Source organism: Jatropha curcas, chromosome 7, assembly GCF_041381405.1.
Source record: "Jatropha curcas cultivar XTBG-Jc1 chromosome 7, XTBG_Jcur_1.0, whole genome shotgun sequence".
In the NCBI taxonomy this organism is placed as follows: Eukaryota; Viridiplantae; Streptophyta; class Magnoliopsida; order Malpighiales; family Euphorbiaceae; genus Jatropha; species Jatropha curcas.
The window spans coordinates 22498858-22513148 of record NC_143157.1 but is presented as its reverse complement, the minus strand read 5'-3'; the positions used below and the strand labels follow the sequence as shown (position 1 = coordinate 22513148).

At 36.0% G+C, this 14291-nt stretch overlaps 1 protein-coding gene across 1 annotated transcript; it reads left to right on the top strand.

Moving 5' to 3' along the window:
- Nucleotides 1–281: 281 nt before the first annotated feature.
- LOC105644257 (Plasma-membrane choline transporter family protein) lies at nucleotides 282–7079 on the top strand. The gene is made up of 10 exons (XM_012229550.4): nucleotides 282–712; nucleotides 2091–2443; nucleotides 2606–2751; nucleotides 3343–3526; nucleotides 4177–4250; nucleotides 4361–4474; nucleotides 5178–5534; nucleotides 5829–6089; nucleotides 6435–6662; nucleotides 6773–7079. The coding sequence occupies exons 1-10, from the start codon at nucleotides 528–530 to the stop codon at nucleotides 6956–6958; spliced, it is 2088 nt and encodes a 695-aa protein (XP_012084940.1). The 5' UTR covers nucleotides 282–527; the 3' UTR covers nucleotides 6959–7079.
- The last annotated feature ends 7212 nt before the right edge of the window (nucleotides 7080–14291 follow it).

Genomic DNA, 14291 nt, shown 5'->3' with positions numbered 1-14291 from the left:
AAGAAACCTGAATGAGAAACATCAATCAACAATAGGAATTAAAACTCTAAATTTTTTGCACAAAATAGTGGAATTGGAATACATAAATAGAGCATCAGCTTAGCCGATTAGCCGGGCTATCTAAACCAGTCAATATCTAAGCCAAGAGACATGGATTCCATATAAAGTAAAAAAAAAAAAAAAAAAAAAGAGAAACACAAGTCTTACAAAACACAGTATAAAATCTTTGTCTTAAAATCAAAAGCAAGATTATTAAATTAATCATCTTTATTTCCCTCTTAAAAGAGGAAAAATGTTAAAAATATTCCAAATCTAAGGATGCCCATCAGTTCAGTTCTATCATTCTTCTTCCTTTCACACCCTTTTTAGCTTCCACTCTACTACTGTCCCTTCTCTCACTTAAAAGCTCTCTTTTTTCTCTCTAAAAATTATCTCTTTCTTTCTGCATTCTCCATCTTGCTGTTAAAGAGAAGATTTTGACAGATAGATATAGAGATTGAGAGATATACTTACAGTGACTATTAGAGATGAGAGGACCCTTGGGGCCAGTTATAGGAAGGTACCCATCAAGTGATGGAAGTACCCAAATTGGTGGAATTATTCGACACAATAGGAAATGCAGAGATGTTGCTTTTCTTGTGATTTTTATAGCATTTTGGGTTGCTATGATTGTTAACTCCAGTTTTGGATTTAATAAAGGAAACCCTTTAAGGTGAGTGTTTTTAGCTTTAACTAGTTAGAAATTCAACTGGGGATCTCCTAATTTTGGTAATTTAGTTTTGTTTTAATTTCCGAGCTGAGATTCACTGTTACTTGAATTGGTTATAATTTTTGGAGTTCATTCGTTTAAGGGATCTTTCAATGTATTTCTACGTTTCTTTTTGTTTTCCTTTTTTTATTTGGTGAAGTATTTGGAGCAATTTGCTAATAGGATCATTTTACTTGTACAACAGTTGAGTATTGTTTAGTGTTCCTTATTGTTGGGGTATTCTTCAGGCAAGATTTATTTATCTCAGTTGTTTTTTTTTTTTTTTTTTTTTTTTTTTTTTTAAATAAGCTTTGATATAATTAATTTAGTCTCTGTTCTTTCTTTTAGTTTATATGTATGTATGGGGTTTGAAAAGGCCATTAAGGAAAGAAACGTATTGGAATTTCATCTTGAGTTTGTAGAAAGAGATTTTGATATTGATGGTGTGCTTTTTTGAGTGTTAGACAGTGAATTTAAGGATTTTCAATTTAGTGAAATTCCAGTTAGAAGATGGTTTTCTTTTTTACTTTATATATTAAAAAACCAAATGATGCATTACTGTAATTTGTAAAGCAGAATTCGTATTATCTTTAGCAGCTTGTGCTTGAGGGAGTGAGTGTGTTGCGTGCAATTTGACAGGGAACATGATGTTGCAATTTTTTTTTTTTTTTTTTTTTAAATTCTGCTTTCCTGTAACTGCCTTATCAAAGAATTCGTGCTTGCATTCAGTATCCAAATAATTGTCTGCCCAAGGAAAGGTTTTATCCAACAAGATTCCACGAATGAGCTCCTTTTAACATTGGTATCACTTTTCTTATTTGCTTTGAGATTTAGTATTAGACTGGTTTGCTTTCCCCTTGGTTGTACTGCTTCTGGTTTAAGTTCCAATTCTGAAGGAGGGAATTTTTTCTTTTTCCAAATATGTTCTGCTGCTTTATTAGTGCATTGACTAATCGTCTTTTTATTTTACTGTAACTTCCTTCATCTGTTCAAGTCATTATAATTGGTTCATTTCTGGCTTATTTCTGGCTTTTCTCTGTGCTTCTTTGTTGAAATCTGGTGCTGGTTTCTTGTGTTAAAGGCATAGATATATAAATTACATGGCTTTATTGGTTCAGTAGTTTACCAAAGTACTCGTACACATCCCTGCACCCATCCAGTCTTTTGATGTGGAATTTATGGTGTTACGGATGCAGTTTGTGTTTGGCTGCATCTATTTATTTTCCCTGTATTTTGTGACTACTAGATATCTTTCAGCATTGTTCTTGTATGTTTTAATTTTAGCAAATTCTCCGTCTGTCCTTCATTTCATTAACTTGATAGGCTCTGCTGTGTTTGCTAGGCTTACTTATGGGCTGGACTACAAAGGAAATGTGTGTGGGGATAGGCATGCAGGTCTTCGTGAATTGGAGCTTATGTATTGGGTAAATCCTAACCAGGTCTATCTTAGTGGTTTAAAAGACAGTCAATTCAAGTTGGCCAATGCTCGGAGCATATGTCTATTGGATTGTCCCATTCCATCTGAAGATGCACTCAATTGGGTATGTGATTATCCAGAGGGAGATATCCGTTTGTCAATGGATGATTGGATTGATAGGAACTATGATTATTTTGAGTTCCTTACTCCCGAAATGAGAAACACTTCCCTTCAACTCCAGGGTCCTTGTTACCCTGTTATATTTCCTAGTGTGAATGGTAGGTGAATTAGATTTTTTTTTTTTTTTTAAATTATCATTTCCATGGTAAAAAATAAGTCTAGAACCACCTAGAGATTGTGCATGTTTTGTTTTAGTGTAGGCCATGTTGATCTTTAGTTTTGATGTTGTGGCATAACTGATTTATTTTTACTAATCTCAGTTTTCTGGAGGTGTCAATTTATTGCTCACGCATCAAATGTCTCGATGCGGCATTGGCAGCAAATGAATGGAGTGAACATCAACGAGGACATTATCATAGACAAATCCATCCATAAGTCCATTAATTCTCGGTCATCGGTGTTGAAGGTTGATGAAATTATGTATATTGCTTCTTTAGATGAGTTATAAAGAAAAATGTACAAGTTGCTTTTCAACTATCAAGTTGCTGCATTCTACTTTGTTCAACAATTGGATTTTACTTCACTAAAGAATTGTGTATCCAATCTGAAATGGTTTTTAAATAGACAGTGTAAGCATCTTGCACCATGCATGCATAAACTAGTTTGCACTCATTTTAATTGATATGTTTTTTAGCGTTGTTAAGCTGCTCAAGAGTGTTATACTACAACTTCAGTACATCCTTCTTCATTTTGTGCCTTGTAGTTGAATAGAGATTATGGTTAATTGTCTAATCCAAAAGTTTGGTACCTCTGCTAACCCCTGTTCATATGGCACCTGCCTCCTTAAATGAACCATACAGACTGCAAATTATATTCTGGGGGCCTCATAATTCTTCATGTTTACTAGACTGCTTGAAGCTGGGTCGCTGGTTAAATATGCTGCAATTAATTGTGTCAATCAATTTGTCCTTTTGATATTCATGTTATGTTTTTCCATTGTGATAATTAAGCACATTATGGTTTCTAGACTTCACAGTTCATTGCTTACATTTTGCAGAGATACATGGCTGATATTGGGAAGTCATGGCCTGTTTTGATTGTTTGTGGGGGGCTCTTGCCACTTTTTTTATCAGTGATTTGGCTGCTAATGATTCGGCACTTTGTTGCTGCAATGCCTTGGATAACAGTTGTTCTCTTTGATCTTCTCATAGTATCAGTAACAATGTTTTACTACTTGAAAGGTCAGAATTCTATCTTTTATTTTCATTTTCTAAAGTTGGTAAGCCAAAATCTTTTAGTCAGGTGTTTGCCAGAAAATATTATATATTTTAGTGAAAAAATGCGTTCGATATATTCCTTGCTCTACACTTGTGAGTGGCTTGAACTTTGCTGCCTGAAATCCTAATTTCACAAATGGCCTTGTTATTTTTTGCTGATATTTATTTCGAAATCTCTAATTTGGTTGTTAATGGTCTGTTTTAATGTTCCCATTTTTCATCTTCATCCCATGGTAGGATATTAGCTTTTTGTTTGATTCTTCACCTTTTGTAATGGATGTTGCACAAAAATATGTCTTGGAGTATGACTTTGTATGTGATGATATAGGATGATAATAGAAAAAATTATGGTACAAATTTACTTCTAGAGTCGACCTTGTTGACTGAAGGGGAACAAATGCTGCTGACATATATGGGCATATCTTTCTTGAAGTTTGCATGTCTAGCATTGTTTTGTTCAGTTTTGGTCCTCAAAAATCACATGCATTGCAATTTTATACAGAGAAAATCCTTCAGCCTTCTCATTTTCTTTTTCCCGTTGCTTACTCTTGAATATCTTACTAATTATTGTGGAGACGTGACACTGAATTCATTTTTTTTCTCTTTTATTTCAGCTGGATGGATTGGGAATGATGCCATCTCTCCCATCATTGGTGAGCATGATCCATACTATCATGTATCTGGACGGGTGAGTTCTATAATTCTCTGAACATTGAGTTGTTTACTTTTTCCCACTCGTCAACTCTTGCTATTTATGTGATATGTGTGTAATTGACTTGAGTGGTTTATGTCTTTCAGGAGCTAAATCATCTCCGTGGTGTTACTGTTCTAATGACTTTTATAATGGTTGTTGCTATCCTTACATCAATTGCCATCGTGCGCCGCATTCTTATGGCAACATCTGTTCTCAAGGTAAAGCATAATGTTCAAGCCACAATGTAAAGTAACAAGCAACAATAGCATTTAGAAACTTTTCTCAGACCAAAGTGCTGGCTCTTTTGGCGGTTCAATTTGCAATGGCTTAGCAATCCAAATTAAGCAAGTAAAAAAATGCTGAAATCCTTTTGCGAAAGTTTACTTATTTTACATCTTTCATTGAGGTTGAGCTGCAGAACAACAGGCTACTCTTCCTCAGTGGATCCCATACTTGTAATTACTTTTATTTTAAGTCTTAGCCTCTTAGGAAGGCCATGCAAAAACATAAGTAGGATCTCTCATTTGCCTAGCGTGTAAAGGAAGATTCCATCCATCATGCTATTATGCAATGGAAATGCAGTGGATAGCTGTATGGTTTTCTGAACTGAATACACATCAAGTTTAGCTGCATCTGGAATTTCACTGAATTGTAGTTTCAATTTTTGTAAGTAATACATAAGCCCTTCACACTAAAGGTGAAATGCCTCCTCCATTAACATTGGAAATTAGGATACTTAAAAATCACCCTTCTCTAGATACCAAAAAATTTATTGGGACTTCTACATGCAGTTGACGTTTCTGATCATGTGAAGGGTTGTGCCATCCTTTTTTTTCTTAAAAATTTAAAAAGCAAGAATATGTTCCTAAAATATGTCAATGCAATCCTGGGTGACTAAAGTCGGTTTTAAACTTTATGCAGGTTGCTGCAAAGGTTATAGGAGAAGTTCAAGCACTCATAATTTTCCCAGTTATACCATATGCTGTGCTTGCAATCTTTTATATGTTCTGGTTTTCAGCTGCTTTTCATCTCTTTAGTTCGGGTGAGATTGTCCAAAACAACTGCAACTCCAACTGTTGTGCCTATGACCTTGGGTCAAAACGTGTTAATTGTGATCGTTGCTGTGGCTATAGCATCCATTATACTCCTCATATAGCAGTTGCCATCTTTTTCCACTTGTTTGGGTGTTATTGGGCTACACAATTTTTTATAGCAAGCTCTGCAACTGTGATTGCTGGTTCTATTGCCTCCTACTACTGGGCTCGTGGTGAGACATCGGTAAGCTACTAAGCTATTAGTGTACTTCTGAATTTGTTATATTCCATAATAGAAAAAGTTGTTGGCATTTTGGCATAGTTGTGAAGACAATTTGCAGTGATTCTCTGATGGATTTTTTCTGACATTTTTGCACAATTGCGTGTACCATTTTGGTGTAGATCAACTAAAGAATTCTTAATGTATTTGAATTTTGGTAGATTATCTGCTTATAATCTGTTTAATAGGTGGAGATATTCACTTTATTTTCATGAATCGATTCTTCTTAAGTTCATCTTTTCATTTCTGGTGATGCAGGCAGAGATCCCTTTTCTTCCAGTTTTTTCCTCTATGAAGCGGCTTATGCGTTACAGCCTTGGATCTGTTGCCCTTGGCTCCCTGATAGTGTCATTTGTGGAATCAATTCGCTTTATTCTTGAGTCTATCCGTCGCAAACTGAAAGTTGCCAATGCTACACCTGACAGCTGGATAGGAAAGATGGTGCACCACACTTCCCAGTTCTGTCTGAGATGTGTTGAGTTGACTATAAAATCTGTCAACCGCAATGCTTACATAATGGTAATGCCTATAACTAATTGCAGCAAAATTCAACGTGTATTATGTCTTGTGTGAATTGCTTGTGATTATTTGGATTCCCCTATACTACTAGTGACTTTTCTGAAGTGTGATTATAGAGAGGAGGCAATGAAAAGCGGAAGATATATATCATTGAAGATCTTTTACTTTCTATTACTTGCATCTTTATCATAACCGTGTCATGGTCTTTTTCCTTTTCCCACTTCCAGTAATTTTATTGTAAGGACGCGTTACGTCTCAGAGTTGGTCTTTTGTATAATTCATATTCAAATATATTGACATTTTTGGAGTTAAATTGTTTTTTGATTTTGGTTGTTGCTTCTGCAGATAGCAATAACAGGCAAAAGCTTCTGTAGGGCATCTGCAATTGCAACTGAATTGATCATGAACAACATTCTTAGGATTGGGAAGGTGAATGTGATTGGAGATGTTATCCTATTTCTTGGAAAGTTATGTGTCAGCCTTTCAAGTGCGGTTTTCGCTTTCCTCATGTTGGATACCCACAAATATAGATCTTCTCATAACAAGATATCCTCCCCATTGTTTCCTGTAATGGTAGGTGTTTATACAAGATTTGCTTCCAAGCAGTATTCATGAACTTTTACATCATTTTGCATCGAAACTAGTGCTTATGACTTGATTGTCTCGTTTTCGTGTTTATGCAGGTATGCTGGGCTCTAGGTTATGTAGTTGCAACCCTATTCTTTGCAGTGGTGGAGATGTCAATTGATACTATCATTCTTTCATTCTGTCAGGATTCTGAGGAGCACCAAGGGACAGCCCAGTATGCTCCTCCACTTCTCATTGAGACCCTCAATGATCAAAATGAGACGCAGAGACTTACTCAATGATCGTGTGAATGTATAAGTTGCCTGTTTCACATTTTCCTACTGAAAATTTATAATCTTATCATATTTCTTAGAGCATTTAGTTATAAAGAAAAGAAAAATGAAAAGTCTGATGCCTGTCCTACTTCCTTCCTCTGTTCCTTATTATTTTTCTGCTTTTTCGTTTTTCCAAGTTAGCTTTTCTCCTTGCTTTAGCCAGTTAGTCTTTGAATTTTTATATGTTTGTCTGTTTATTTAGTTTAGTTTAAAATTAAGAAGTACAAGTAGAATTTATAACCATATTAAAACTATTTATAAAAATGCATCATACATTTGATATAATAATATTTAAAATAAAACGTATTTATTTAAAAGAAAAAGAAAAATAAAAATCGTCCATATGATTAAAATTCATGAATTAAATAATGTTTTTATATTTTAAATTAAAAGCTATGTAGATGCATAAATGCTACATAAACAATAATAAATAATTATAAATTTAATTTTTTTTTTTAAAAAAAATTTGAAATTCGCACCAGGAAACCTTACCTGTCTTATACATATATGTGATGGTTAGGGTTCGATGATGTGTATTGGATGCGCAGCGGCAACGCAAATTAAGTTTTTGGGTGTTATACAATGGAATTTGAGGCAGAGAATCATTTGCACAGGCTACCGTTGATGTGATCTACGACATCTTTTCCAGGCAGTCTATTGAAACATAGTTTATTTCGCGATGCGTTTGCAAATTTTGGCTGAACATCATTGATGCTCCATCTTTTACTAGCAAGTATATTGCTGTGTCCAACACACAACTCTTGCTTTTTGGGCCTCCGATCTACAGGAGCTTAACCGCTCACGCACAAAATGAATATCCATCTCTATATGCTTTGTTCGCTGATGCTGTACCGGATTACTAGACAAATAAACTGCACTAACATTATCACAGTAAACCAATGTGGCTTTGCTAATCGGCACCTTTAACTCCAATAGTAAATTGCGAAGCCAACAAGATTCTGCAACAACATTAGCGACTCCACGATATTCAGCTTCAGCGCTGGAGCGTGATAATGTCGGTTGTCTTTTAGAAGACCAAGATATCAGATTATCACCAAGAAAAACACAATAGCCAGAAGTGGAGCGTCTAGTATCAGGACAACCACCCCAATCAGCATCGGAGTAAGCTGTAAGACATGAAAAAGGGGAGTTCGAAAGGTGCAAACCATAAGAAAGAGTGCCTTTGAGATACCTCAAAATTCGCTTCAAAGCACTCATATGAGCCGTTGTTGGATTGTGCATATGTAAGCAAATTTGTTGAACAGCATAAGACAAATCCGGTCTAGTGAATGTGAGATATTGAAGAGCACCAGCTAGACGACGATATAAGAGAGGATCATCATATGAAGAACCAGAATCAGTACTGAGTTTCAGCTTGGTGTCAACAGGCGTCGAGACAGATTTGCAACTAGACATGCCTGCTCTGTCAAGAATTTCTGCAGCATACTTACGCTGAGAAAGGAATAAACCGGAGGAGTTTCGGTGAACAGAGATGCCCAAAAAGTAATTCAAAGGACCCAAGTCTTTCATGGCAAACTCTGAAGACATCAAAGACATAATAGATAGCCGAAGCTTTTCGGAAGAAGTGGTGAGAATAATGTCATCAACATAGAGCAGAAGATACGCCAAATCAGTCCCCTTGCTATAAATGAAAAGTGAATGATCAGATTTGCTGTGAATAAAACCAATAGTAAGAGCATAATCAGCAAACCGTTGGTACCAAGCTCGTGGAGCTTGTTTTAAACTGTATAAAGATTTGCGAAGGAGGCAAACATAATCTGGATGTGCCGAATCCTTAAATCCCAAAGGTTGATACATGTAGACTGTTTCACTTAAATTTCCATGCAGAAATGCATTTTGAACATCCAGTTGATTTATACACCACCGTTTTGAAACAGCGAGACTGAGGACAGTGCGAATGGTAGCCGGTTTAACAACTGGACTGAAAGTCTCATCACAATCCACACCAACCTGTTGGGACCTACCATCACAAACAAGACGAGCTTTGTATCGCTCAAAAGAACCATCAGACTTAGTTTTGATGCGAAAAACCCACATAGACCGAACCACATTAGCATTGGTAGGACGGGGTACCAACTCCCACGTCTTATTTTTAATTAAAGCAGCAAATTCATCAAGCATGGCAGCCTTCCAATTTGGATCTTTTAGGGCAGCAATTGGGCTATTAGGTAGGGTGAAAGAAGACGAAGAAGCAAACAAATTAAAATGCTTCTTAGGACGGGTGATGCCATGCATACTGCGGGTGGTCATGGTTCGGACTGGAGCAGGAGGAGGTGGTGGTGTAACAGGTTGTGGTGGCTGTGGAGAAACATTTTCAGATGGGACGGGTTGCGTGACCATAGGTGAAGGAGAAGATGACAATGGAGGTGGAGAAGATGTGGAGTTTTGTAAATGATATTGTAATAAGGGATGAACACTGTCATCCAAAAAGTGATAGGTAGACGGAAATTGAGGTTTGACGGAAGCGAAGGGAAAAATTGACTCATCAAAAGAAACATGCCTAGAAAGAATGATTTTGTTTGTGGACAAATCATAACACTTGTAACCCCTATGATTAGTCGGATAACCAAGAAAAACACAAGATGTAGAACGAGGTTGGAGTTTATGAATAGTAGGAGAGGGAGACAAAGGAAAACACAAACACCCAAAAACTCGTAAATGACTGTAAGAGGGAACCCGACCATAAAGGAGAGATGTAGGAGATGAAAAATTAAAATTTTTGTGAGGAACAATATTGATCAAATAAGTAGCCATTTGCAAAGCATGAGGCCAAAAAGAAGGAGGCATGGAAGATTGAGAAAGTAATGTTCTAACCATGTTATTTATGGTGCGGATTTTTCGTTCGGCTTTCCCATTTTGAGAGGATGTAAAAGGACATGAAAATCGAAAACTCATACCATTCACATGACAAAATTGTTTGAATTGATTATTATCATATTCTTTGCCATTGTCACACTGTAAACACTTAATTTTCCTACCAAATTGGGTCTTTATGAACACAGAAAATGATTGAAAAATTTGGAAGACTTGTGATTTTCGGCTTAATGGGAAAGTCCACAAAAAATCGATATAATCATCAAGAAACAAAACATAATACTTATGACCAGCAGAACTCAATATAGGGGAAGTCCACACATCACTATGAATAATATCAAAAGGCATAAGAGTATTAGAATTGGAATCTGAAAAAGGTAATCTAGCTTGTTTCCCAAAAACACAAGAATGACAACTATTAGAAAAAGAAAAATTACAATCAATTAATTTATTTCTATAAAGATATTGTAAAAGAGGAGGTCCCGGGTGCCCCAATCTACGATGCCATAAATCAGCGGACAAGGTAACAAAAGCCAATGGTGAAGACTTTGAGAGACTTGAAGGAAAACTGCTAGTTATTGGATATAAATCCCCAACGCTATTACATCTCATGAGAAGACTCCCCATCCATAAATCCTTCACAGAAAACCCAAAAGGATCAAACTCAACAGTGACATGATTATCAATAGTAAAACGACGGACAGAGACTAGATTTTTAATTATTTTTGGTGCATGGAGAACATTAGATAAACATAAAGGAGGGTGGGGTGGTTTAAGGTAAGCATGCCCATATCCTGCAATGGGTATTTTCTGTCCACTACCAACAATAACATCATTATTTTTACTGCTCAAATTAAAATAAGACGAGAGAGTACCTGAAGAAGATGTCATATGCGAGGTAGCTCCTGTGTCCATGAGCCAAGGTTCTTCAAGTGGATTGAGAGACATACTTTGCATAGCAGCATCAATGTCCGTAGGTGCATAGCCAGAAGAAGATGCTTGAGCAGTATAGGCCTGCGGTGGACGAGAACCAAGTATGCCAGGTTGACGAGCAGATGGGCGTGCCCAAGCAGTGGTTAGATAAGGACATGGTGGAGGAACAGCCCAAGCTTGCTGCCCCCATGCAGGCCAAGGAGGATAAGCCGACCAAGGATAATAAGGTGGTTGTTGCTGATGAGAAAAATTATTGTTAAATCGCTGCCCACCTGATTGATTATTTCCTTGTCGATTAGAGCCAGAATTCTGATTGCTATTATTATTTCGTCCTCTGCCGCGTCCATTATTGCCTCTCCCGCAATAATTATGAGTGTTGCGAGACTGTCCTCTACGTTGCCCAGTATAATTACGAGGAGCAGTATTGGTGTGGTCTGAAATAGCAACACGAGAAGAAGAAGAATTTTCCTCAGTAACACCTGTAGTAAAAAGTGCAGTGCCAGTGGCAGCAGAAGCAGTGGCAGCCTGCTTAGCCTTGCGTGTTTCTTCAAGAATCAATTTTGATCGTGCTTCATAAAAGAGAGGCAACGGGTCACTTTGCTGAATTATGGTTGCTACACCATCATAAGCCTCATTTAATCCAGCAATCAATTGAAGAACAAGGCGTTGGTTTGAAACAGGGGCACCAACATTTGAAAGCTGATCGGAGAGCATTTTGAGCTCTTGACAATAAGCAGAAATATTTGGAAAATCGTCCAACAGAACATGAGAAAATTGGTTTTCCAAATATAAGGCACGAGAATTCTTATTGTCTTGGAAAATACCTTTCAAACGATCCCAAGCGTTTTGAGCAGTGGAATCCGTTTCCAAAATAGTATTGAGAAGATCAACAGAAATTGTCCCATAAATCCATTGAAGAACTGTAGCATCCAATTGAGACCGCAGTCTTGGATCGACTTCAGTAGCTGTAGAAGATTCCTTGTCTTTATCAGATGGCAAGGGTGGAATAATGAAATCGAGAACTTTATAGGCACGGCAATGAATTTTGAACAATTCCGCCCAAGAGGAATATTGCCCCTTTTCAGTCTCAAGAATGATTGGAATAAAATTTCGTATATTGTTAACAGCAAGGGTTGGATGAAAATCATGCTTGCCTGCCATGGTTTAGAAAAGAGAAGAAAAAAAAAAGATAAAGATGAAGAAAAGAACTAGGGTTTAGAGAGAGCGGCTTGAAATTTTGAGCTCTGATACCATATAGGAAATCCTGCCACCGTGTATTCCTTTAGAATAAGCTTATATACATGTGTGGTATTATGTAATTACAAATATACCACTAACTCAATTTACATAGCCAAAATATACATCAGTACATAGTCTAACAAATATGATGCCTTGCGGAAAGAAAAGAAGAAGACGAAGAAGAGCATATTAAAGTTATTTCCATTTATGACTGTTGACGAACAATTGTCTTATGAATCCATTCATTCTAAGGTTGTTCCTCACTTCCCCACAAGAAGCTTGCCAATGGGTAAAATCCTAAGTTGTTGCTTTGATCTTTCCCCAAGATGCATCTCTTATGGGTTGATTTTATTTGCGAATTCTTATTACGTGATGGGTAAGGGATTAGAGTTTCTCTTCAATCCTCTAAGAGGAGGGGAGCTGCTGTTACTTCCTCCTCCAGCTCGACCTGAAATTGCACCGAAAACTAATCCTTTCGATTTATATGATTTGGGTGTTGATGGAAACGCTGAAACCTACAAAACCGTCCGTGTATATTGCAAGAATTGGGATTCCAACTCCAACAAGTTTACATTGGCTACCCAAATTCATTAAATGGGCACAACATTATGGCGAGATATTCCCCTATCCCACCTTATAACATATCCACGAGCAAACTTTGCTGCACCGTCTCTGCTCATGGAGATGTCCATTGGATGGCTTCTACTACTGTTGATTCTTTCGACACTATAATTTCTTTTGACATAAAGAAAGAAACTATCAAATTTACTAGTCTTCCTCCTAAACCTGAACACAATTATGAATTCTTTGAATTTTTTGAGTTGCAAGGATGTTTGGCTGTGGTTGGTTTTTCGGATTGCAAGAGCTTTGACAGCTGGGCATTGAAAGATTATCAGAAAAACGAGTGGGAGTTGAAATATACAGTCAAAACTGATGATTATGGACCTTCGTCTTCTAGTAATTCACCACCAATGGAGTTAATGGGATCTGGTCTTGGTATTTTGGGGGTTTGGGAAGATGATCTAGTTTTCTATTTGCACCAACAATTGTATTTTTACAATTCTTGAACTCAGATAACAAGATGTGCTAGAGTGAATGACACTAAATATGGTTTGCTTTCTGCTGCTTATAGTACTGGTGGCTTGCTCTCTCTTGAAAAATATGGCCATTTGGTAGCAAGAGATCCTCGGCTTAGACATGCTTTTGTGTTGCCCAATTACGAGTGAAAAATAGGTGTTTCTGTTTACGAATTAATAGCTTCTATAGTTCTGATTTTGGTTGTGTGATTATTTTATTTTTAATGGAATGAAATTTTTTTTTCCTTCTCTTTTCTTTATTTGGTATTTTTCTTCTGGATTCATTAGACATTGTGCATTTTATAAGTTCACCGTGCAATTTAGCTCAACACACAAGATTAAATTTAGCCGGTTAAATTTACGTATTAGGCCATTAATATTCTTTCAATGCAATAAAACTTTTTATTTTTTTTTATAATTAATGAAATTTATAATATTATTAATAGCTATTTTAAAGTTTTTTTTTTCTATTTTTCATTATTTTTAGATTCCAAATTTTTTTAATTTAAATATTAATAGAATTAAAATCAACACCATTAAGAACATTAATTATATGTTCTTCAATTTTTTAATAATTAATTAAATTAATAATATTATCAATATTCTTTTAAATAATAAAACTTTTCAATTTCTTTTTTCTAATAATTAATGAAATTGATAATATTAATATTATTTCAAAGTAATAAAATTTTGAGAATTGACTTTTATTAGAACTTTTAAGTTTCAATTTTTTTTTTTATATTCCTATTCAATTTAAGACATATATTAACATATATCAAAGTCTTACTCATCTCAAATTTTATATTGTTAAATAAATTATAGATTTTTAATAGCATTAGAATTGAAATTGGTATGCACAATTAGCATAGGAGACTCATTTGGACAAAATTCATGTTAATAAGGAGATTAACAATGGTTGATTGAATATGTCACGACCCATTTCCGTGGGCCGGACCGGCACTAGGGCCTAGGTAAGCTTAAGGCCCCCGAGGCCCGTAGTAAGCCTAAACCACTCAACTCAAGCATAGCACATCATTCAATAGGAACAGTAGCCCATGCAAGATAGGATATAATTTTTACATAATGCGGTCCAATTTTAATTTTCTCAAACAAGTTTAGTTTGGGCCTAATCATAATCAATCACATTCATAATATGGCATACTGGTCCACCTGCACCTAATAACATAACAAACCATACATATAAGGTAACACATACG